This window comes from Capra hircus, chromosome 24, assembly GCF_001704415.2.
Source record: "Capra hircus breed San Clemente chromosome 24, ASM170441v1, whole genome shotgun sequence".
Classification (NCBI taxonomy): domain Eukaryota; kingdom Metazoa; phylum Chordata; class Mammalia; order Artiodactyla; family Bovidae; genus Capra; species Capra hircus.
In genome coordinates this window covers 8466652-8490920 of record NC_030831.1, presented here as the reverse complement: position 1 = coordinate 8490920, position 24269 = coordinate 8466652, and the positions used below count along the sequence as shown (strand labels likewise).

General features: G+C 37.2%; 1 protein-coding gene across 1 annotated transcript in view; it reads left to right on the top strand.

Moving 5' to 3' along the window:
* CCDC102B (coiled-coil domain containing 102B) overlaps positions 1–24269 on the top strand; it is a 257611-nt gene that overhangs the window by 32771 nt on the left and 200571 nt on the right. The window contains exon 2 of the mRNA XM_005696959.3: positions 22416–23025. Coding sequence (XP_005697016.1) covers positions 22432–23025 — 594 coding nt within the window. The 5' untranslated portion in view covers positions 22416–22431. The remainder of the gene's footprint in view (positions 1–22415; positions 23026–24269) is intronic.

Here is a 24269-nt window from a genome sequence, read left to right as displayed (position 1 = left end):
AATTATAAAATATTTTAAGTGGTTATTAATTAGAAAACCAATTATCCTCAAATCAAATTTGATGAATGAAATGGCAAAACTTCATGATTTTAATGCTGCCTTATATATTCAAAATAAGCACTCAGTTCAGTTCAGTTCAGTTCAGTTGCCCAGTCGTGTCCGACTCTGTGACCCCATGCATCGCAGCACGTCAGGCCTCCCTGTCCATCACCAACTCCCAGAGTTCACTCAGACTCACGTCCATCGAGTCAGTGATGCCATCTAGCCATCTCATCCTCTGTCGTCCCCTTCTCCTCCTGCCCCTAATTCCTCCCACTATCAAAGTCTTTTCCAATGAGTCAACTCTTCGCATGAGGTGGCCAAAGTACTGGAGTTTCAGCTTTAGCATCATTCCTTCCAAAGAACACCCAGGGCTGATCTCCTTCAGAATGGACTGGTTGGATCTCCTTGCAGTCCAAGGGACTCTCAAGAGTCTTCTCCAACACCACAGTTCAAAAGCATCAATTCTTTGGCGCTCAGCCTTCTTCACAGTCCAACTCTCACATCCATACATGACTACTGGAAAAACCATAGCCTTGACTAGACCAACCTTAGTCGGCAAAGTAATGTCTCTGCTTTTGAATATGCTCTCTAAGCACTACTGGACTTTTAAAAGTGCTATTGAATAGAAACATTTTCTCATGTGGTTGTGCTTCACACTCAAAAAATGGATAAGACTTCCCTGGTTGTCCAGTGGTTAAAACTCTGTGCAGAGGGCACAGGTTGGCTCCCTGGTCAGGGAACTAAGATCCTATACACTGCATGGTGTGGTAAAAAAAAAAAAAAAAAAAAGAAAAGAAAAATTCTGAATAACTAGTAGACAGTTTTTCTTTCTCCAAAAGGAAAACAATATCTTGCTGTCAATTGGAAAGATACTTTCAATAATTTAACTTATCAGCATATTAAAATGTAAAAATAAGCACATCCATTTTTACTTATCACTAGAGAATAAATTTATGAGCACTGAATTAAAAGTACTAGCAACTTCAAGTCTTTTGTAATTGTAGACAGTCATGTGCTCTTGAGAAATGTTTTAGGAAAGTGAATTGTACTCTGCCCTCATTTTCTAATTTTAACTTGTTAAAGGCATTGTTGAATGTCAGTTTATATTTCCTGTTACCATTACCTCTTCAAAGGACCAAAATATACTAACCCCAAAACCCCAAATATTTCTCCCTTGTGGCTTTTGACTTCCCAAATATCAACAGAGACTGAAAATTGATTTTTTGGACAATTCAATATTTTTTTGTGCCGACTGCAGTCTTTTGGCTATTTCAATGTAATCTGTAAAGAAACTTTTCTCTGCTGTCAAACTAACACCAAAACTTTAGAAAAGTGATTAATAAACTGAAGCTGTCTATAGGTTCTAAATTTGCACTAAGTTTCAATTGAAGTATAATAGGCAAAAACATAATATAATATTTGTTACATTTATTTCCTTAAATGCAATATATCTTCACTGCCATGAACCCTTTACATTTTAGCACTGTCTGAAGAAACATCATAAAATGTGTCTTCTCTTATCGTATGATTGGCATTTGGATTAATATTTACTGTTTTCTTTTCCCTCTTTTATATCATTTAAGTTTTCCATTAATACTGACTTTAATTGGTAAAATTTAACATTTCTTAAGTACTTACACTTTTGTGTGAGGTTACACTGAATTGTCATGGATGGCCATGATAATTGATGATTTGAGGAAGGGATTTAATAGTCATGGTTGTCATTCTGTATTGCTGCATGACAAACTGTACCAAAATTTTGTGACTTTATTTAATAAAACAGCATTTATGCTCTCACTGTTTCTGTGGCTTCGGAATCAGATATGGTCTGTCTCTGACTCTCTCAAGGGGCTTCAGTTAAGGTATCAGCTGATGGATCTGCTTCCAAGCTCCCTCAAATTGTTGTGGGCAGGGTTTAATTTTTCATAAGCTGATGACCAGAATAAGCCCCCAGTTCCTTTTTGTATGAGTCCCTCAGCAGTCCCTCTGCTGTGGCTCTTGGCTTCATCAGAATGACCAAGAAAGGGTTTGGTAGAGTGCTACCAAGATGGAGGTGGTGTCCTTTCCTAAAGTAATTTCAGAAGTGATACCCCATCACTTTTACAAGATTATATTTATTAGAGAGGTCATTAGGGCTAGGTCCAGTGCATGGGAAGGAATTACATATAACTATTAACACCCTATGGAAGAAAGTGAAGAGAAACTAAAGAGCCTCTTGATGAAGGTGGAAGAGGAGAGTGAAAAAGCTGGCTTAAAACTTAACATTCAGAAAATGAAGATCATGGTATCTGGTCCCATCACTTCATGACAAATAGATGGGGAAACAGTGGAAACAGTGACAGACTATTTCTGGGGATTCCAGAATCACTGCAGATGGTGACTGCAGCCATGAAATTAAAAGACACTTACTCCTTGGAAGAAAAGCCATGACAAACCTCAAGAGAATATTAAAAAGCAGAGACATTATCTTCGCAACAAAGATCCATATAGTTTAAGCTGTAGTTTTTCTAGGAGTCATATATGGATGGGAGACTTGGACCATAAAGAAGGCTGAGCACTAAAGAATTGGTGCTTTTGAACTGTGGTGTTGGTGAAGACTCTTGAGAGTACCTTGGAGACTAAGCCAGGAGATTTAGTCCCAAGGAGATTAAGCCAGTCAATCCTAAAGGAAATCAGTCCTGAATATTCATTGGAAGGACTGATGCTGAAGCTCCAATATTTTGGCCACCTGATGTGAAGAGCCAACTTATTAGAAAAGACTGCTGGGAAAGATTGAAGGAAGGAGGAGAGGGGGATGACAGAGGACGAGATGGTTGGATGGCATCACTGACTCGATGGACATGAGTTTGAACAAGCTCTGGGGCTGCTGAAGGACAGGGAAGCCTGATGTGCTGCAGTCCATGGGGTCTCAAAGAGTCTGAAATGACTGAGCGACTGAACAACAACAAAACACATGAAAGGAAGTTTCATCAAAAATTATATACCTTATAGTATATAAACACACAAAAATACATTTTTTACCTATCAAGAAAATGCAGATTAAAGCCACACTAAGATATGCCTATCAGAAAGGCTAAAATGAAAAAAATTAGTGACAACACCTATGCTAGAGAGGATGAAAGTGTAAAATGGTACAAACACTCTGGAAAACAGTTTGACAGTTTCTGATAAAACTAAAACATCTATTACTTTATTTCCCAATGGTTGAACTCATGGCCATTTATACTAGAGAAATGAAAATTTATGTTCTTACAAAACTATGTATATCAATGTTTATAGCTGCTTTGTCTCTAATAACCAAAAACTGAACACAGCTCAGATGTCTTTCATCTTTGTTTCAGGGTAAACAAACAGTGGCCCATACTTACTGTGGGATACTCTTCAGAAATAACAACAAGCAAGAACCCAAACCCAGAGTATGCACACTTACAGTGACTTGGAAAATTTATAGACTATTGCACACAGTGAATGGGTGAAACTGTCAGTCCCTAAAGATTGTATGATGCGTCGTTAAACTTTCATAATGTTTTGGTGATGAGAAACTTTTAGAAATGAGAACATTTAGAAGTGGAAATAATTTAGTGGTTTATAAGGAGTGGGAACAGGGTGAAGGACATGAAGATGGTGGGTTGTGTCTTGAGTGGATACACAAACCATATATGTGATAAAACTGTATAGAAAAAACACACAGACAAACAAAATCATTGTTCAGTTGCTTAGTCATGTCCCTATCTTTGCAACTCCATGGACCACAGCACGCCAGGCTCCTCAGTTCTTCACTATCTCCCAGAGTTTTCTAGATTCATGTCCATTGAGTTGATGATTCTATCTAACCATCTCATCCTCTGCCACCCCCTTCTCCTTTTGCCTTCAGTCTTTCCCAGCATCAAGGTCTTTTCTAATGAGTAGGCTCTTTGCGTCAGGTGGCCAAAGTATTGAAGCTTCAGCTTCAGCAACAGTCTTCCCAATAAATATTCAGGGTTGATTTCCAAATGGGTACAAGCTAAACTGAGAAAATTTGAATAAGGTCAGTGAATTGCTTTGATTTCAGTATCCTGGTTGCGACATTGCACATGGTTTTAGAAGATGTCATCAGTAGGTAAAATTAGTTGACAAGTACATGGGTTATCTTGGTATTGTTTCTTTAACTGTACATGAATTTACAATTATCTCAATAAAAATTCAATCATAAACAAAGTATATACCTTCCTTATTTTGTATTTTCTCTTGATTTCTTAGTTTTTCTGGCTCCAGAATGTAAAAGCAAATAACAGAAGCCTCTCAACTAACATAGAGAGTCATTAATATTTATTACAAAGTTACATAATAAGGATTGACATTTTAATTGTAAAGTATAGATATTTCAAAATACTAGGCAATAAGGTTGAGTTTACTCAATATTAGAGTGGAAATCTCTCCTGTCTTTAGGGCAGTTGAATTCCCTGTCTAACTTTCAAATGTTTTGTGTTGTGGAAACCTCAAATGTGTTTTTAAAATATTCTTTTCCCTTAAGGTTTAGACTCAGGAGTAATTTAAAGGAAATTCCATCCACATGTTATAATTTAATATGTTAGACTTCTTTTTTCTTTTCTTTATTATATTTGATGTCTGAGAACTCTCTTGAACTACTTCTTTCAAGGATCTTTTGGCAAGATTAGACTAAGTCAGAAACCAAAATTTTCAATTTGGATTTCAACATACATCAATAATGTGTAGATTCTGTACCATGCCAAGAATTTTTCTCATTTTGAATCTAAACACCATAAATAGAGAGTTGAAGATAAACAGTGGCATTGAAAGACACTGAAAACATCTCAAGTGTTAAGGTTGATTAGGAATCATGCTATTGTTAGGATAAACCCAATGTCTCCAATGCGGTTATATAGAATTGCCTGTAAGGCTGCTGTGTTTGCATCTGTTCGTCCATATCATCATCCGATCAGTAAGAATGATATAATTCTGGTTAATATTAATTCAGTCAGTAAATTTTCTTAATCTTAAATTGTACTTGATTTTTGAAATTTGTTAGTTTTCTTATTAATTCTTAAAATAATTTTGTGTCTTATCACTTACTATTTAACAGAAATGAATGTTCAGCAAACTATTGCAACTGCACATCTGCCTCTATTTAACCGGATCTGTCAAGTAATTTTTAATCTACTCTTTTCAAATAGGCCCTGCTCTTTTCTATCATAGCATAAACCGTGCTTAGTGAACATGTAGGATTTGGATGTAAAATATAATCTTAGTGTGTATTAGCGATTATTAATTTCTGGCCTTATAATGAAATGAACATTTACTGAGAGTTTGATAGTCTCTGCAGATTCTGCAGATGCCTTATATTTTTTGAATCTGAAAAAGACTTTATAAGTATGTGAAATAAATCTTGGAAACAATGGTGAAACAGAAATTACTATACTATGATTTTCCCTTAAGTCTTTGCACCTGTATAATTATAGCTAAAATATATTAACAAAAAAGTGATTTGTCCTGAAAGAATCCTTTTCTCCAAGTACTGTTGACATTCCTAAATACACACAAAATTGTAGTCCAAGCTCCTAAATACCACTATTAAAATCATGCACAAGGCAGTTAAAATATATGCTTTCTGTATGTATAGATATGCAAATTTAAATTGTATATACATACACATACATGTGTACACATATATGTATATGAACACATGTACACGTATATAAACACTCACGTATATGGTATATATTTTTGGAGGTGGCTTGTAAAAGCACCTTAAGGGTATAGAGGCCTAAATACCTTAATTTTCTTGTTTTGAACAAGCAATTTAAAGCTATGTTGGTGGTGGAAATCTGAGCTCCAAATGATAATCTTGTTTTGAGAGTTAGGCTGTGAGAACAGGGCTTGGAGTGTTCACGACCCGGCCATCTTCTTTAAACAGTCCTCCTGGCATTTACAGCTTTCTGTTACAAGTAATGCAGAAAGTGATATTGGCTGCTAAGTTCTGTAACCTTGTGGATGGTTCAGTGGGTTGAAACTAAATTCTTCCCCAAAAACTTCAGTCTTCTTAAATTAAGAGACAATGAGATCACACACATTTGCTGTGGTGTTTGAGTCGGGTGCTGATATTTATCCTGAATGTTTGTGAAAGAAACAATTCAATATAGTGGCAATATTGCTGAACTTTGAGATGAAAGATCTCAATTAAGTCCTGTGTCTTTCACTTATCAGGTTTTTTGACATTGGTCAAGGCACTCATACCTGCTGAACAGACCTTCCATAAGCATCATGTAAAAACATACATTAAAGGTGTTTTTAAAATCATTTTATGTGTGTATATATATGTATAACATATATGCATGCATGTTATATATATACACACACACACACATAATTTGGTGGTGCACCTGGTGGTGCAGAGGTTAAAGCGTCTGCCTACAATGTGGGAGACCTGGGTTCGATCCCTGGGTCCGATCCCTGGGTCGGGAAGATCCCCTGGAGAAGGAAATAGCAACCCACACCAGTGTTCTTGCCTGGAGAATCCCGTGGACAGAGGAGCTTGGTGGACTACAGTCCACGGGTCGCAAAGAGTCGGACACGACTAAGCGACTTCACTTCACTTCACTCATAATTTATGCCTTTAAAATTTTAAATGCTCAGTGCAGCACATATTGAGATCCAAGGATTTAGGAAAGAATATTCCATTCACAGGTTCAAAGGCAGGAATGAGCAAGGTCTCTTCAAGGATCAGGAAGAAGGTCAGCTTAACCAGATCAAGAAGGGAAAGGGAAGAAAGTGGTAGAAATTGAGGTTTGGGAGGGAGGCTGGAGCCAGATCATGTGAAACTGAGACTGTGATTAAACGTTTTCATTTATTCTAATTGTTATAAGGAGGCAATGGTAAGTTTTAATTAGAGAGTTATACATTTATACTTAAAATTTTTAAAGGATTCTTTGGCTGCTGCATACCAGCCAGATAAAGTGTTAGCAGACATTTCAATTGTAGCAATGTTGAGAGAGGGGGTGATTGTTTTCACAAGACAGAGGCAGCAAAGGTGGAGAGAAGTGCTTGTTGGATCTAGGAAATAATATGAAGGAACAAGACAATAGAACTTGCTGGCTACATGTGGGTCGGAGAGAAACTAGGTTTTTGACTTGAGCTGTTGGATGGATGGTGGTGCCATTTACTGTGACGCTCGTGTGCATAAGTGCTAAGTCGCTTCAGTCGTGTCCCACTCTTCGTGATCCCGCACACTCTTGCCTGCCAGACTTCTCTGTCCAAGGGATTCTCCAGACAAGAATACTGGGGTGAGTTGCCATGCCCTCCTCCATGGGATCTTCCTGACCCAGCGACTGAAGCTGCATCTCCTGTGACTCTTGCACTGTTGGCGAATTCTTTCCCTCGGAGCCACCAGGCAGGCCCTACTGTGATGTTAATAACAGGCAAACTCCCAAATTTGCAGAGGCCTGGGGCTCAAAAGTCCAGTTTGGTCAATGTTAAGGTTGAGATAGAGATTCCAATTAGACACCAAGTGGAGATATAGAGAAAATTTTGCACTGCATTAGTCTAGAACTCAGGTGAAATGGAGCAACTAGAGTTAGGAATTTGATGGTCAATGGCAAAGGTGTTCTCTTTAGTGTCATCAGGCTTTGACTCTCCACTATGAGGGAGGAGCAGCAGGGAGAAACAAAGGAGAACAAATAGGAGGAAGTGCTGAATAATCAGAGGAAGGTGGTGATAAGGAGAACCAAAGACACGTGCTTATAAAGCAAGGAATTTTCTATTGTTTTGAAAGTTACTGAAGTCACATTAGGCAAGGGAAAAGATGAGTATCTGACTTGGCAATTGTGATCTTGACAATTTTGAAACTTCTGAAGATTACTGTGGCAAATATTTTGGGTACGAGGCCCTCATTAACTCTTACAAAGAGTAACTGCAAATTCAAGGGTTGACAAGTTACTTTTTCAACTCTAGGGGGTGTGGGTTTCTTAAGTCTGGTCTTTCCCTTGTCCAGAATAAAACTTAATCTTGTCCCATCTCTCCTGTATGCTCCCTATAACATAAGATGAATCGATAGTATTGTGATTTCCTTGAGCTGGGCTTTTAAAGACTTTTTGTGTGAACATTCAAAAGGGTGAAATTTAATCTCTGCCATCAATATGGTCATAGATTGTCACACTGAAAATTAAATTCCAGATCATGTTTAAGAAATAGAGCCTCACAAATAATATCATGCAAGCCTTTGTGTGAATATCGTTTTGCTTTAGTAAGAAGTGTGTGTGTGTATGCTCAGTCACTTCAGTCGTGTCCGACTCTGCGACCTTATGGACTGTAGCCTGCCAAGCTTCTCTCTCCATGGATCCTGCAGGTAAGAATACTGGAGTGGGTTGCCATGCCCTCCTCCAGGGGATCTTTCTGACCCAGGGGTCGAACCCGCATCTACTGCATTTCCTGCATTGCAGGTGGATTCTTTACCACTAAGCCACCTGGGAAGCCTTTAGTAAGAAATAGGGTGAATGAAACAAAGTATTTGGGAATATCACGTATAGATATAGCTCACAAATATGCAGATACAGTAGGAAATTTCTGCTTCTGATTTCAATTTTTCCTCTTGGTTTTTGAAGTGGGATATATTTTAGTCGATTTGGATTATTAATGTAAAGAATATACTGTTGGGAAAATTGAACAGGGGTCACAAAGAGTTGGGCATGACTGAGTGATGAGCAGACAGACTAAGAATAAATATTTTTATTAAAAAATTTTATAACTGCATTTCAAAAGTAAATATGACAGCCATTTGGGTTGTATTCTCCAAATTTCATTATTAAGCCTGTGAAAACTTGCTGGTCAGCTGATACAGAGCAATTTGGCAGCTACACACATTCCATCACATGGGTGTGAGAAAATGCTGAATCTTACTACCATGAGAAGAGCTTTCTCTTGCTCACGACAAAGTGGTAACCAGATCCATGAAGAATTTCTGACTTAGCCACACACATTCTTTAAGAGCAAATGGGAATGACATAAATGGCTTAGGAATTTTGTTTAGGAAATGCATAGCAAAATTGGGATGGTTTGTGGTCTTACTCACCACAAAATGAACATAAATAATGGAAAACATTGATGAATTCTATATTAAAGGAAATTTAACAATTTAAATTATTAAAACAATTTTAACAAAGGAATATCTTTTAAATAAAGAACAAACAGAAAAAGAAACAAGAAGTCATAGGTCCTCTCAGTACCACTTGGCTTGTCATGAAACTGATGGGAGTTTTTTCATTGGTCCATTTGCTCTCACTTTATGACTTAATAATTAGAATTTTGAGTTCTTTGGTATATGCTCTTCTGGATTTTATTTTAATTAAAAGTTGGCTTAAAGCTCAACATTCAGAAAATGAAGATCATGGCATCTAGTCCCATCATTTCATGGGAAATAGATGGGGAAACAGTGGAAACAGTACCAGACTTTATTTTTTGGGCTCCAAAATCACTGCAGATGGTGATTGCAGCCATGAAATTAAAAGACACTTACTCCTTGGAAGAAAAGTTATGACCAACATTGATAGCATATTCAAAAGCAGAGACATTACTTTGCCAACTAAGGTTGGTCTAGTCAAAGCTATGGGTTTTCCTGTGGTCATGTATGGATGTGAGAGTTGGACTGTGAAGAAGGCTGAGCACTGAAGAATTGATGCTTTTGAACTGTGGTGTTGGAGAAGACTCTTGAGAGTCCCTTGGACTGCAAGGAGATCCAGCCAATCCATTCTGAAGGAGATCAGCCCTGGGATTTCTTTGGAAGGAAAGATGCTAAAGCTGAAACTCCAGTACTTTGGCCACCTCATGCGAAGAGTTGACTCACTGGAAAAGACTCTGATGCTGGGAGGGATTGGCAGCAGGAGGAGAAGGGGAAAACAGAGGATGACATGGCTGGATGGCATCACGGACTCGATGGACGTGAGTCTGAGTGAACTCCGGGAGTTGATGATGGACAGGGAGGCCTGGTGTGCAGCGATTCATGGGGTCGCAGAGTCGGACACAACTGAGCGACTGAACTGAACTGAATATTTACAGACACAGCTTTATAGTCCTCTACACAATCTAATGTCTATGAAATTACCAAATGGCATAAATATTGTTGCCATTGTTCAGTTGCTTAGTTGTGTCGGACTCTTTGCAATTCTATGGATGGCAGCACGCCAGGCTTTCCTGTCCTTCACTTGACAGGAGGCCCTGGAGTCTGCTCAAACTCATGTCCATTGCGATGTAAATTCCAGATTCAGTGTCACCTCCTCACCTTTAGAAGGTGGTAGTATCTTTGACATGACCAGGTTTTTGCTGTTCTTCCCAATAAAATGTTCACCCTGTTAGCCACCTGGAAACACCTGGAAATTGTAGCAAGATTATTCTTACATGAAAATAAATTGACTGGGCTCTCTAGTTCTGCTGCAGCTAATACTAATATCAGTTTTTGGCTCAAAATATCAATGGATATTTTGGCTTATTATTTGGCACTATTAAATTGGGTTAGATTACATGAGAAAATTGGGGTAGTTTGTGGTTTCCTTCACTGAAACCTTGAAATAAGCATAAATACTAAAAAATGCTAAGGAGTTCAACAAGTGTCAGGCTTCCATACAAATAGATAGTAAGTAGCATAGATTTTATATGCGTTGTTAGAAGAAATGTATTTAAGGTATAAGCTCAAATCTTAGATAAAGTATCTTTCTATCTTAATATTTGTTTACAAATGAGATATTTCATAAATATTTTAAACCAGAACTTACTTGAACTTGATTGATGTCCCCAGTACCACAGAAAAGTAGTTAAATTATACTATATCCTCCAAGAAATTCTAAATTATCTGAAAGTAAATTTGTACTTGGCAGGCAGACCACTATAAAAACTTCAAGGTAATCAGCCTGCCAAACCCCAGAAATTTTATTTTTCCAAGACTCATTACAAATGATACCTTGGTACGTTATAAAGTGGATTGTGGATTTTGGATCTTTCTTTATGTCTACAAATCACATTGCAAAGAAGTAAGATTGATAAGTTTACCTGTGACCCAAAGGGTTATCCTTTTAATGCGTAACAGTAATTCGTTTTTTATCCTCTAAAAATGTAGAAAACACTGATATCGTCTGGAAATGGTAACAATAATAGCAAGATGCTATGTGGAGAGATTATTCTGAAATATTTTATTTTATAAGAAATGAGGGTTTTTTTTTTTATCATGGAGCGTTATCTTAGAAACATTATTTTTCTCAAATAATATTTCCTGAAAACCTAAAGAAAAGACATCTCATTGATATAAAACAGTGATACATGGCTTCAACATTCTCAGGAATAGTAGAAGTTAGAAAGATAGGACAGAGAAGGCAATGGCACCCCACTCCAGTACTCTTGCCTGGAAAATCCCATGGGTGGAGGAGCCTGGCAGGCTGCAGTCTATGGGGTCGCTAAGAGTCGGACAGGACTGAGCATCTTCACTTTCACCTTTCACTTTCATACATTAGAGAAGGAAATGGCAACCCACTCCAGTGTTCTTGCCTGGAGAATACCAGGGACAGAGGAGCCTGGTGGGCTGCCATCTATGGGGTCGCACAGAGTGGGACACGACTGAAGCGACATAGCAGCAGCTGCAGCAGTAGAAAGATAGGAAGCAATGAATAGTTGGCTAAGAAAAGACAGGGCTTATCACATGAGTTCCAATTCTTTAAAATAAAGATGATTTCTATTTGATCAAATAATGAAATTTAAATTCAATAATGACTTTTGGAAAACATAAGTATACATGTTTTAAAACGTTTACATTTGTGCTTATTTTATGCTATACTGATTTTAGAAAATACAGTAAGCTTTATAGGCAATCTGTACATATTTTTAAATATTATTTAGTTGCCTTCTTTGCCTTCAATCCAAGTTGCCTCTTTTCACTTGTATAATGATATATTTTTCTGTGGGTTGACTCCTTCTGAGTATCTGACTTGGACTGGGACCAAGTATGATCTGCATCAGGACCCTCAGCCCTAGTTTCTTCACATCTGGGATAGAGATAATTATAGTACTGAACATTTCACTTAATAATATTCATATGTTATAAAAATTGAGATTATACCCCCTTATTCCATGATATTCAGACCTTTTTTTATAAATCACATTTATCTGCTGCTATCCCTAATCTTTAAGCACAGCTTTTCACCTGCATTGTGGGAGGTCTGAATTCGATCCGGGGTTGGGAAGATCCCTTGGAGAAGAGAAGGCTACACACTCCAGTATTCTGGCCTGGAGAATCCCATGGACTAGTATTTGCGCAAGTATTTCCTGCTTCTGTATGATTCTAAACTCTCGAATTCACATCAACAAATGTAGACTATAACTGTCTGTATAATTTAATACTGTGTATGGATTTTTAAAATATTGTATTTTAAAAATATTGTGGGCAACACTCGATCTATCTTGATGTGATGTTATATTGTCATTCTCTGTAATTATTTCATTTACCTCACTATCACAACTGCAGTCTTTCCATTTAATATTTAGTGTTCTCTTGCAAAACACTCCTAAAAATATATTGTATTTTTCTGCTTTGACCCATACAAATTGCATAGGTCTTCATGCTAATCACTTGTGCATGTTTAACAGGCCACATTTTATAGTGCAATATGATGTTTTACTTTCCTGAATATTAAAAACTGGTTCTTCTTTTCCTCTTTTTATCACAGTGAATGGCGTCATGTATACAGCAACAAATGTTCCTTAACATTATCTTTAGTATATGAATCAATCTATTTTCTTCTTGCTTATGGCTTTTGTTAACATTATTGCATGTGCATTAGAGATCCTATACTTCTTAGGAAAAAAAAAAAAAACAAGACAGGTTTCATTTAGAATTCATTTCCTATAGGCTAATGGAAAGCAATAAGTATAAACAATAAAACAAAAATCTCTTTGGACATGGTTTTCTTCCGCTCTGATAAAGTAACTTCTGCCAAAAATGCTTTTATTTCTGGTTCACCTCATTCTTCTGATAACATAAGACATCGTATGAGAGAGACTTTTTTAAGTATGTAGGTGTGTGTTAAATCACAATACACTGCTTATTTCTTTCAAAGAGAGTTAAAATTTGTGATGGTTAGCTTGATTGGTTGGTGTTGGTAATTAGCAAGATCCCAAGATGGCAGAAGACATGTCACTATCACAGAGGAGGCCAAATGGAGGATCTCAGATGTAGGGCTTCCACGGGGTGGGAGAGAGGCAAGCATAGGTCCCACGAGCTGCTACCTGAAGGATGGGGTGGTGGGCATGTGGGGAGAGGGGACCAGGCTCCTGCCTAGCAATTGGGTTGCACCGATATCGCTGAGGCGAGGTTTGTGCAAGGAACAGACACATGGGTGTGTCAAAGGGTGGCCAAAGCCCGGAGCAGTGGACAAGGCCAGACCTTGCAGCTCCTTTAAGCAATGAGAACAATGAATTCACTCGAAACACATCAGAATCAGCCGACTACTTGTAGGATGGTTTAATGGGAGCTATCTGAACATAAAAATATCCAGAATGGAACTCTGCCCAACGTATTTGTGAATTAACCTAAAAGATGATCTCACAGAGTGGATATGGAAAGGCATTGGCCCTGGATTCAAAGTTCCTTAATTCCCCAAATGGACTGACCTCTTCCTTTTTTATCTTTCCTTTTATTTTTTCTTTAAGTTTTTCCTTAATAAAGTATAGCTTATTTATAATATTGGGTTAGTTTTAGGTACACAGCAAAGTGATTTAGTTATATGTATATGCATGTATTTTTTCAGATGATTTTCCACTATACATTGTTATAAAATATTAAGTATTCTTCCCTGTGTTACACAGTAAGTTCTGGTTGCTTATCTGTTTTATGTATAGTAGTTTGTGTTGTTAATCCCATACTCCTGATTTTTTCCTTTGGCTCTCTTTTCACTTGTATAATGATACGTTTTTCTGTGGGTTGACTCCTGAGTATCTGACTTGGACTGGGACCAAGTCTGACCTGCATCAGGACCCTCAGCCCCAGTTTCTTCATATCTGGGATAGAGATAATTATAGTACTGAACATTTCACTTAATAATATTCATATGTTATAAAAATTAAGATTATACCCCCTTATTCCATGATATTCAGACCTTTTTTATAAACACATTTATCTGTTGCTATCCCTAATCTTTAAGCACAGCTTTTCGCCTGCATTGTGGGAGGTCTGGATTCAATTCCTGGGTTGGGAAGATCCCTTGGAGAAGAGAAAGCTACCCACTCCCATATTCTGGCCTGGAGAATCCCGTGGACTACAGTCCATGGACTTGCAAAGAGTCGGACACGACTGAGCAACTTTCACTTTCACTTTTCTCTTTCAAAAGAGAGGGAAGGAAGGAACTTGCTTGGCAGTCCAGTGGTTAAGGCCCTTGCTTCCAGTACTAGGGTCATGCGTTTGATCCATGGTGGGGGAACTAAGATCCTGAATGCCACACAATGTGGCCAATTATTTTTTAAAAACTAAACAAAATAAAGGAAAGAAACTGAAAAAATTAAAGAGTACAACTGTCCATGGTGACATATGTGTGTGACTTGTGTAGCATTGAGAATAACAGTCACCTTGCCTGCACTAGCCAATCTGTACGCAGTTTCCCACTTAATGGTCACAGGAACTCAACAAGGCACATGATAATTCTGTTTTCCTTTACAAATAAGGATATAAGTCAAAGGAAATTTATGTGATTTGCCCATGATCACCTACCTAGAAAATGACAGTCAGAACTCGCACCAATAGACTCTGGAGTCCAATGTCTCACACATAAAACTCCTCATGGGCAAGAAATATTACATTTAGTAATATAGTCTATACATTGTGGACCCATCAAATTTTATTAATATGGCTATATACTGCATTCAAAACTACTTGCAGTAATCATGGCAGCCTGATATTTTTAAAAACATCTTCATTGAGGTATCACTGGTATAAAATACTGCATGTATTTACTGCACACAATTTGATGAGCTTGGCCCTATGTGTGCATTCATGAAAGCATCATTTTCAAGATAATAAACATGTCCATCACCTCCAAGAGTTTCCTGGTGCTCCCCACTCCTTTTTTTGTGTGTGGTTAAAAACTATGCAAAAATCAATATAATAAACCAGATTCAAAAGCATTAGAATATTTTCCCATATATCAAAGGCTCTGTGCTACAAACACTGACAAATGATTTCATAGTCATCTGAAATAAAATATGAACATTAGGTACAAATGTATAGAGAAAATGAGTGCTTTAATAAATATGCATAAGGATTACATATCCCCACTTAAACTTGCTTGAGAAACACTTTAGGACAGGAAATATTGTTCAAGTTTCACATCTGACTAAACAAAATTGACTGGGTTAAATCCCACTCAATTTTGTTTAGTCAGATGTGAAAAAATACAGAGTTAATTGACAGGTAAGATCTCCATGTACCAGAATCCAATTATCAAGTCATCAAAAACTAGTGAGACAAACCAAAGGCGAAACACCCCAAGACACATATAAATCAAATTAACAAAGAACAAATATTAAAAGCAGCAAGGGAAAAACAACAAATAACACACAAGGGGATTCCCATAAGGATAACAGCTGATCTTTCAATAGAAATTCTTCAGGCCAGGAGGGAATGGCAGGACATACTTAAAGTGATAAAAGAAAATAACCTACAGCCCAGATTACTGTACCCAGCAAGGATCTCATTTAAATATGAAGGAGAAATCAAAAGCTTTACAGACAAGCAAAAGCTGAGAATTCAGCACCACCAAACCAGCTCTCCAACAAATGCTAAAGGATCTTCTCTAGACAGGAAACACAACAAGGGTGTATAAACTCGAACCCAAAACAATAAAGTAAATGGTAACGGGATCATACTTATCAATAATTACCTTAAACATAAATGGGTTGAATGCCCCAACCAAAAGATAAAGACTGGCTGCATGGATACAAAAACAAGACCCTATATATGCTGCCTACAAGAGACCCACCTCAAAACAGGGGACACATACAGACTGAAAGTGAAGGGCTAGAAAAAGATATTCCATGCAAATAGAGACCAAAAGAAAGCAGGAGTAGCAATACTCATATCAGATAAAATAGACCAATACAGTATTGTAAAGTAAAATAAAGTAAAAAATAAAAATTAAATAAAGAAAGAAAGAAAATAGACTTTAAAACAAAGGCTGTGAAAAGAGACAAAGAAGGATACTACATAATGATCAAAGGATCAATCCAAGAAGAAGATATAACAATTATAAATATATATGCACCCAACATAGGAGCACCACAATACATAAGACAAATGTTAACAAGTATGAAAGGGGAAATTAACAATAACACAATAATAGTGAGAGACTTTACACCTCACACCTATGGATAGATCAACTAAACAGAAAATTAACAAGGAAACACAAACTTTAAATGATACAATAGACCAGTTAGACCTAATTGATATCTATAGGACATTTCACCCCAAAACAATGAATTTCACCTTTTTCTCAAGTGCACACAGAAACTTCTCCAGGATAGATCACATCCTGGGCCATAAATCTAGCACTGGTAAATTTTTAAAAAATTGAAATCATTCCAAGCATCTTTTCTGACCACAATGCAGTAAGATTAGATCTCAATTATAGGAGAAAAACTATTAAAAATTCCAACATATGGAGGCTGAACAACATGCTGCTGAATAACCAATAAATCACAGAAAAAATCAAAAAAGAAATAAAAATATGCATAGAAATGAATGAAAATGAAAAAATAACAACCCCAAACCTGTGGGACACTGTAAAAGCAGTGCCAAGGGGAAGGTTCATAGCAATACAGGCCTACCTCAAGAAGCAAGAAAAAAGTCAAATAAACAACCTAATCTACACTGAAAGCAACTAGAGAAGGAAGAAATGGAGAACCCCAGGGTTAGTAGAAGGAAAGAAATCTTAAAAATTAGGGCAGAAATAAATGCAAAAGAAACAAAAGAGACCATAGCAAAAATTAACAAAGCCTAAAGCTGGTTCTTTGAAAGGATAAATAAAATTGACAAACCATTAGCTAGACTCATCAAGAAACAAAGGGAGAAAAATCAAATCAATAAAATTAGAAATGAAAATGGAGAGATCACAACAGACAACACAGAAATACAAAGGATCATGACACTACTATCAGCAATTATATGCAAATAAAATGGACAACGTGGAAGAAGTGGACAAATTCTTAGAAAAGTACAACTTTCCAAAAATGAACCAGGAAGAAATAGAAAATCTTAACAGACCCATCACAAGCACGGAAATTGAAACTGTAATCAGAAATCTTCCAGCAAACAAAAGCCCAGGTCCAGATGGCTTCACACCTGAATTCTACCAAAAACTTAGAGAAAAGCTAACACCTATCCTACTCAAACTCTTCCAGAAACTTGCAGAGGAAGGTAAACGTCCAAACTCATTCTATGAGGCCACCATCACCCTAATACCAAAACCTGACAAAGATGCCACACAAAAAAAGAAAAGTACAGGCCAATATCACTGATGAACATAGACGCAAAAATCCTTAACAAAATTCTAGCAATCAGAATCCAACAACACATTAAAAAGATCATACACCATGACCAAGTGGGCTTTATCCCAGGGATGCAAAGATTCTTCAGTATCCACAAATCAATCAATGTAATACACCACATTAACAAATTGAAAAATAAAAGCCATATGATCATTTCATTTTATGCAGAGAAAGCCTCTGACAAAATTCAACATCCATTTATGATAAAAACCCTCCAGAAAGCAGGAATAGAAGGAATATACCTCAACATAATAAAAGCTATATATGACAAGCCCACAGCAAACATTATCCTCAATGGTGAAAAATTGAAAGCATTTCCCCTAAAGCCAGGAACAAGACAAGGGTGCCCACTCTCAGCACTACTATTCAACATAGTTTTGGAAGTTTTGGCCACAGCAATCAGAGCAGAAAAAGAAATAAAAGGAATCCAGATTGGAAAAGAAGAACTAAAACTCTCACTGTTTGCAGATGACATGATCCTTTACATAGAAAACCCTAAAGACTCCACCAGAAAATTACTAGAGCTAATCAATGAGTATAGTAAAGTTGTAGGATATAAAATCAACACACAGAAATCCTTTGCATACCTATACACTAACAATGAGAAAACAGAAAGAGAAGTTAAGGAAACAATTCCATTCACCATTGCAATGAAAAAAAAAAACTTAGGAATATATCTACCTAAAGAAACAAAAGACCTATATATAGAAAACTATAAAACACTGGTGAAAAGAAATCACAGAGGACACTAATAGATGGAGAAATATACCATGTTCATGGATCAGAAAAAATCAATATAGTGAATATGAGTATACTACCCAAAGCAATGTATAGATTCAATGAAATCCCCATGAAGCTTCCAGCGGTATTTTTTTACAGAGCTAGAACAAATAATTTCACAATTTCTATGGAAATACAAAAAATCTCGAATAGCCAAAGCAATCTTGAGAAACAAGAATGGAACTGGAGGAACCAAATTGCCTGACTTCAGGCTCTACTACAAAGCCACAGTCATCAGGACAGTATGGTACTGGCACAAAGACAGAAATATAGACCAATGGAACAAAATAGAAAGCCCAGAGATAAATCCACACACATATGGACACCTTATCTCTGACAAAGGAGGCAAGAATATACAATGGAGAAAAGACAATCTCTTTAACAAGTGGTGCTGGGAAAACTGGTCAACCACTTGTAAAAGAATGAAACTAGAACACTTTCTAACACCATACTCAAAAATAAATGCAAAATGGATTAAAAATCTAAACATAAGACCAGAAACTGTAAAACTCCTAGAGGAGAACATAGGCAAAACACTCTGAAACATAAATCACAGCAGGATCCTCTATGTCTCATCTCCCAGAATATTGGAAATAAAAGCAAAAATAAACAAATGGGATCTAATTAAAATTAAAAGCTTCTGCACAACAAAGGAAACAATAAGCAAGGTGAAAAGACAGCCTTCTGAATGGGAGAAAATAATAGCAAATGAAGCAACTGACAAAGGACTAATCTCAAAAATATACAAGCAACTTATGCAGCTCAATTCCAGAAAAATAAATGACCCAGTCAAAAAATGGGCCAAAGAACTAAACAGATATTTCTCCAAGGAAGACATACAGATGACTAACAAACACATGAAAAGATGCTCAACATCACTCATTATCAGAGAAATGCAAATCAAAATCACAATAAGGTACCATTTCATGCCAGTCAGAATGGCTGCTATCCAAAAGTCCACAAGCAATAAATGCTGGAGAGGGTGTGGAGAAAAGGGAACCCTCCTACACTGTTGGTGGGAATGCAAACTAGTACAACCACTATGGAGAACAGTGTGGAGATACCTTAAAAACTGGAAATAGAACTGCCTTATGACCCAGCAATCCCACTGCTGGGCATACACACCAGAGAAACCAGAATTGAAAGACATGTGTACCTCAATGTTCATCGCAGCACTGTTTGTAATAGCCAGGACATGGAAACAACCTAGATGTCCATCAGCAGATGAAGGGATTAGAAAGTTGTGGTACATATACACAATGGAGTATTACTCAGCCATTAAAAAGAATACATTTGAATCATTTCTAATGAGGTGGATAAAACTGGAGCCGATTATACAGAGTGAAGTAAGCCAAAAATAAAAACACCAATACAGTATACTAACGCATATATATGGAATTTAGAAAGATGGTAACGATAACCCTGTATGTGAGACAGCAAAACAGACACAGATGTACAGAACAGTCTTTTGGACTCTGTGGGAGAAGGCGAGGGTCATTTGGGAGAATGGCATTGGAACATGTATAATATCATATATGAAATGAATTTCCAGTCCAGGTTCTATGCATGATACTAGATGCTTGGGGCTGATGCACTGGGATGAGCCAGAGGGATGGTATGGGGAGGGAGGAGGAAGGGGGGTTCAGGATGGGGAACAGGTGTATACCCGTGGTGGATTCATGTTGATGTATGGCAAAACCAATACAATATTGTAAAGTAATTAACCTCCAATTAAAATAAACAAATTTATATTAAAATAAATAAATAAAAATTTTAAAAAAAGTTAATGAGACATTTTAAGGATATTACAATTTTATGATACTGATTTATTTTTTAAAATAGTAAGGTTAAATTTAAATTTAATATGTTGAAATAAATTTTCTGTATTCATTTGTAAATTTCTACCAAAAGAAATACAGCATTAAATATTTATATGTATAAAATATATATATATATACAGATACCAAGGTGGTTCAGTGGTAAAGAATCCACCTGCCAATGCAGGAGAAACAGGGCACAGTCTCAGGGTCAGGAAGATCCCCTGGAGAAGGAAATGGGAACCCACTCCAGTATTCTTGCCTGGAGAATCCCACAGACAGAGGAGCCTGGCAGGCTACAGTCCATGGTGTTGCAAATAAACGGACACAAGTGAGCAAGTGATCATGGCACAATACATGCTTGTAATTAAGAGTTCTTTTTTTGTTTTTTTTTAATATTGGTCTTAGTTTACTAAAGGTCTAAGAAACTTGGTCAGGTATATTACCATTGCCTCTGAATTACAGTGAATGAAAGGAACATTTACTCCAAGTCAGCACTAATTCAAATATGATTGGACATATACTAATGCTAACAAAAATAATTACCATGAATCTGTATTATTATCATAAATACTATAATAAGGAGTGAATTGGTTTGGCATCTCTACAGAACACTTATTAAAATGTGGTTGTTTCTTTTTACTACAACTGAAAGTAATATGCATTTAATATTATACTGTCTGTCTTTTCCAGTGAATCAAATTTTATTTTGTAACTTAATCGAGATAATGAAACCCCTTCAGTTGATTAAATAGATGGTTCATTAAAAGGCAGTTTATGATCTATAACTATATAAAAGGAAATGAAAAAGGGAGTAACTAATGTCATGAATATAAAATGTTATCTAAGATTATTTACACCAGAAAAAATGCTCTTTGATAATAAAAATGGGTAATCTTATATAAACACAGAACTTTATGAACTTGTAAATTAACCTGCATGTTCTGAGCATTTATTTTAAAGAACATGTTCCACTTGCTAAAATCTTTAATGTGGCTATGTTGCTATATAGAATAAGGTAATGGGTGTACATACTGATAAGAAAGGTTTGCATTTACCAATTAATTTGTCTTTGCTATTTATACTTGAAACTGTTTTTAATTCCCTTTTAAAGCTTTGAAATTGCTGAGACTCTGTTCAGTGTCATCTGTGATGCCTCTAAATTTCTGAAGAACAGTCCATCATTTCTTTAGCAGTGTTCCCTAGAGGACCCTGTAAACACCCTAGGAAGCTAACATTGATTTGACACATAAAGTAATACTAAATTTGATTTAAAATATTTTTATAGGCATATTATGTATTTTAAATTTAGACTATAAAATCTTTAAGGACAAAGACTACATCTTACTCATAATATTTCATTTTTTGAACTTATAATAATATGAGCCATGGTAGGAAATTAATTCATGTATCAGTTAGATGTCATTATGACTGCAAGTAACAGAAAAGTCATCATAGCTTAAATACATATGGGTAATCATTCTCACATAGCAGAGACTAGAGCCATGGCTTCTATGTTCCATGCTGTAGCGCCATCATGACATCAGGTGCTTTCTCTCCTGTTCCACCATTTTTAACGTTACAGGGCACCTTTTACACTTGCTGTCTTTCTAGTTCATGGCCTTGTTCAGGTAGGAAGAAGGCAGAAGGAAAGGGTTCTCATTCTCATATTTTCACATTTTTCTAGCAGATTTCCCCTCACATCTCATCAGCCAGAACCAAGTCATATGTTGCTTTAAGAGTTAAATGGGGGTCTGTCATGGAAGACTTAGATGATTTAGCCCCTCCTGAGATGAAATAGGGTTTTACCCTTCCAGAGATCAATAGCTTCTGCCTTCTACTTGAACAAATCGTGCTTTAGTTAGCAAGGAAAAGGGGACCATTGAGCAGTTAATGGTCAATGTGTGTTGCAATAAATATTACCTGAAGAGGACCGGATTTGTTAAAATGAATTATTCGTGTCCCACGCTAGCCCCAATTGGGTCTCTACATATTTATTTGTATTTGTTCGGCAAAATTAAATGGGAGTAATTTCTGTTTCTTTGAGGAGAATTACGAATGCACGAATTCCTCTATATTTTTAGTTACTGTGGAAAGAAAAACATGCAGTGTTGAAAAGATGCCTTGTTTCTGTCAACTTAAGGTAGGTCTTGCTCTTATCATTGAAGAAGAAATTCAAATGCAATTATATTCCCTGTCTTTTCTTAGGCCTGAAAAGATAAACATGAATTTAGATTCCATTCATCGGTTAATCGAGGAAACACACCTCTTCGGCATGCAGCAGTCGGGGTTGGTTAGATCATCGTGCGACCTGGCGGCACCTGCCCCTGCCCGCGGGGACCCCCGCAGCTCCTGTCCGTCTCCTCTCGGGCCGCAGTCTCCTGCCGCCCTCAGTGGCCATGCTCCCTCCTGGAGCACCAGCGAGTGGGATATCGGCGCTGAGCTTCGCCTGCGGGAGCTGGAGGAGGTCAAGGCCCGCGCCGCTCAGATGGAGAAGACCATGCGGTGGTGGTCGGACTGCACTGCTAACTGGAGGGAAAAGTGGAGTAAAGTTCGAGCGGAAAGGAACAGCGCCAGGGAGGAAGGCAGGCAACTCAGAATCAAGTTAGACATGGCCGTGAAAGAGCTGAGTGCTCTGAAAAAGAAGCCCCCTTTGCCGCATCCGGCGGAGGCCACGCAGGACCGAAAGCTTCCTGGTTTCCCCGAAGTGGCCCGTGCACAGAGAGACCCATTGCAAATTGGTTCCAAAACGTGTGAGTCCATCAGAGAGTGTTTGGGAAAAAGAGAATTTCCCACCAAGGAGAACGCAAATAGTAAGGTCAGGAGAAGAATCCAGAGATTGTGTGCATATGTGAATGCTGTGTCTAGTCACAAGGAGGGGCGGGAAGATAGCAAAGCCAGTGGTGACTGGATTTGTTGTTTAGGCTGCTGGAACAAAGGACCACAGACTGGGTGACTTCAGAAACAGAAATTTATTTTCTCACCATTCTAGAGGCTAGAAGTCTGAGATCAAAGTGTTATCAGGGCTGGCTTCCACTGAGGCCTTCTTCCTTGGCTATCAGACAGTCATCTTCTCCCAGTGTTTTCACACCCATTTTCCTCTGTATGTGTCTATTGACCAAATTTCCTCTTCTTTTTTTAAAAATAATTTTTTTTATTGAGTTATAGTTGATTTACAATGTTGTGTTAATTTCTACTGTACAGCAAAGTGATTCAGTTTTACATATACATGTGTTATTTTTCCTAACAATCTCTAGGTCCATCCATGTTGCTGCAGATGGCATTATTTCATTCTTTTTAATGGTTGAGTAATATTCCCTTGTATACATGTATCTTCTTTATCCATGACTCTATTGAGGGATATTTAGGTCGCTTCCATGTCTTACCTATTGTAAACAGTGCTGCAGTGAACATTGGGGTGCATGTATCATTTGGGGCATGTTTTTCTCTGGCTATATTAACAGGAGTGGGATTGCAGGGTCATGTGGTAATTTGATAAATACTGGGCTTCCCTTCTGGCTCAGCTGGTAAAAGAATCCGTTTGCAATGCAGGAGACCTGGGTTCAATCCCTGGGTTGGGAAGATTCTCCGGAGAAGGGCATGACTACTCACTCCAGTATTCTGGCCTGGAGAATTCCACGGACTGTATAGTTCATGGGGTTGCAAAGAGTCGGACTGGACTAAGCCACTTTCACTTTCTTTCATTAACAACTCACAGAACATGCTTAAGGAAACTAGGAATTCATGTTATCTCTTTAAATAGTTTATACTATTTACTGTTTATATTATTACTCCTTTCTGTTTAATTCTACCTCTAAAACAAAAAAATAATATCTTGCTCTTCTATGATTCCATCTAAAATGTTAAGCTTTTCCATGACGTATAGGGTTTATGGTAGATATAATGTAGATTTCATTGTAAATGAAAACTTTTAAAACACTGTGGGGATACTTGTTTTATTAGAATAAGGTAGAACACTGAAAGGAAAAAAAAGCCTGAGAAATTATAAGTTAAACTTTGACCATATACCACTATTAGAGAATGATAAATAAATGAAAATAA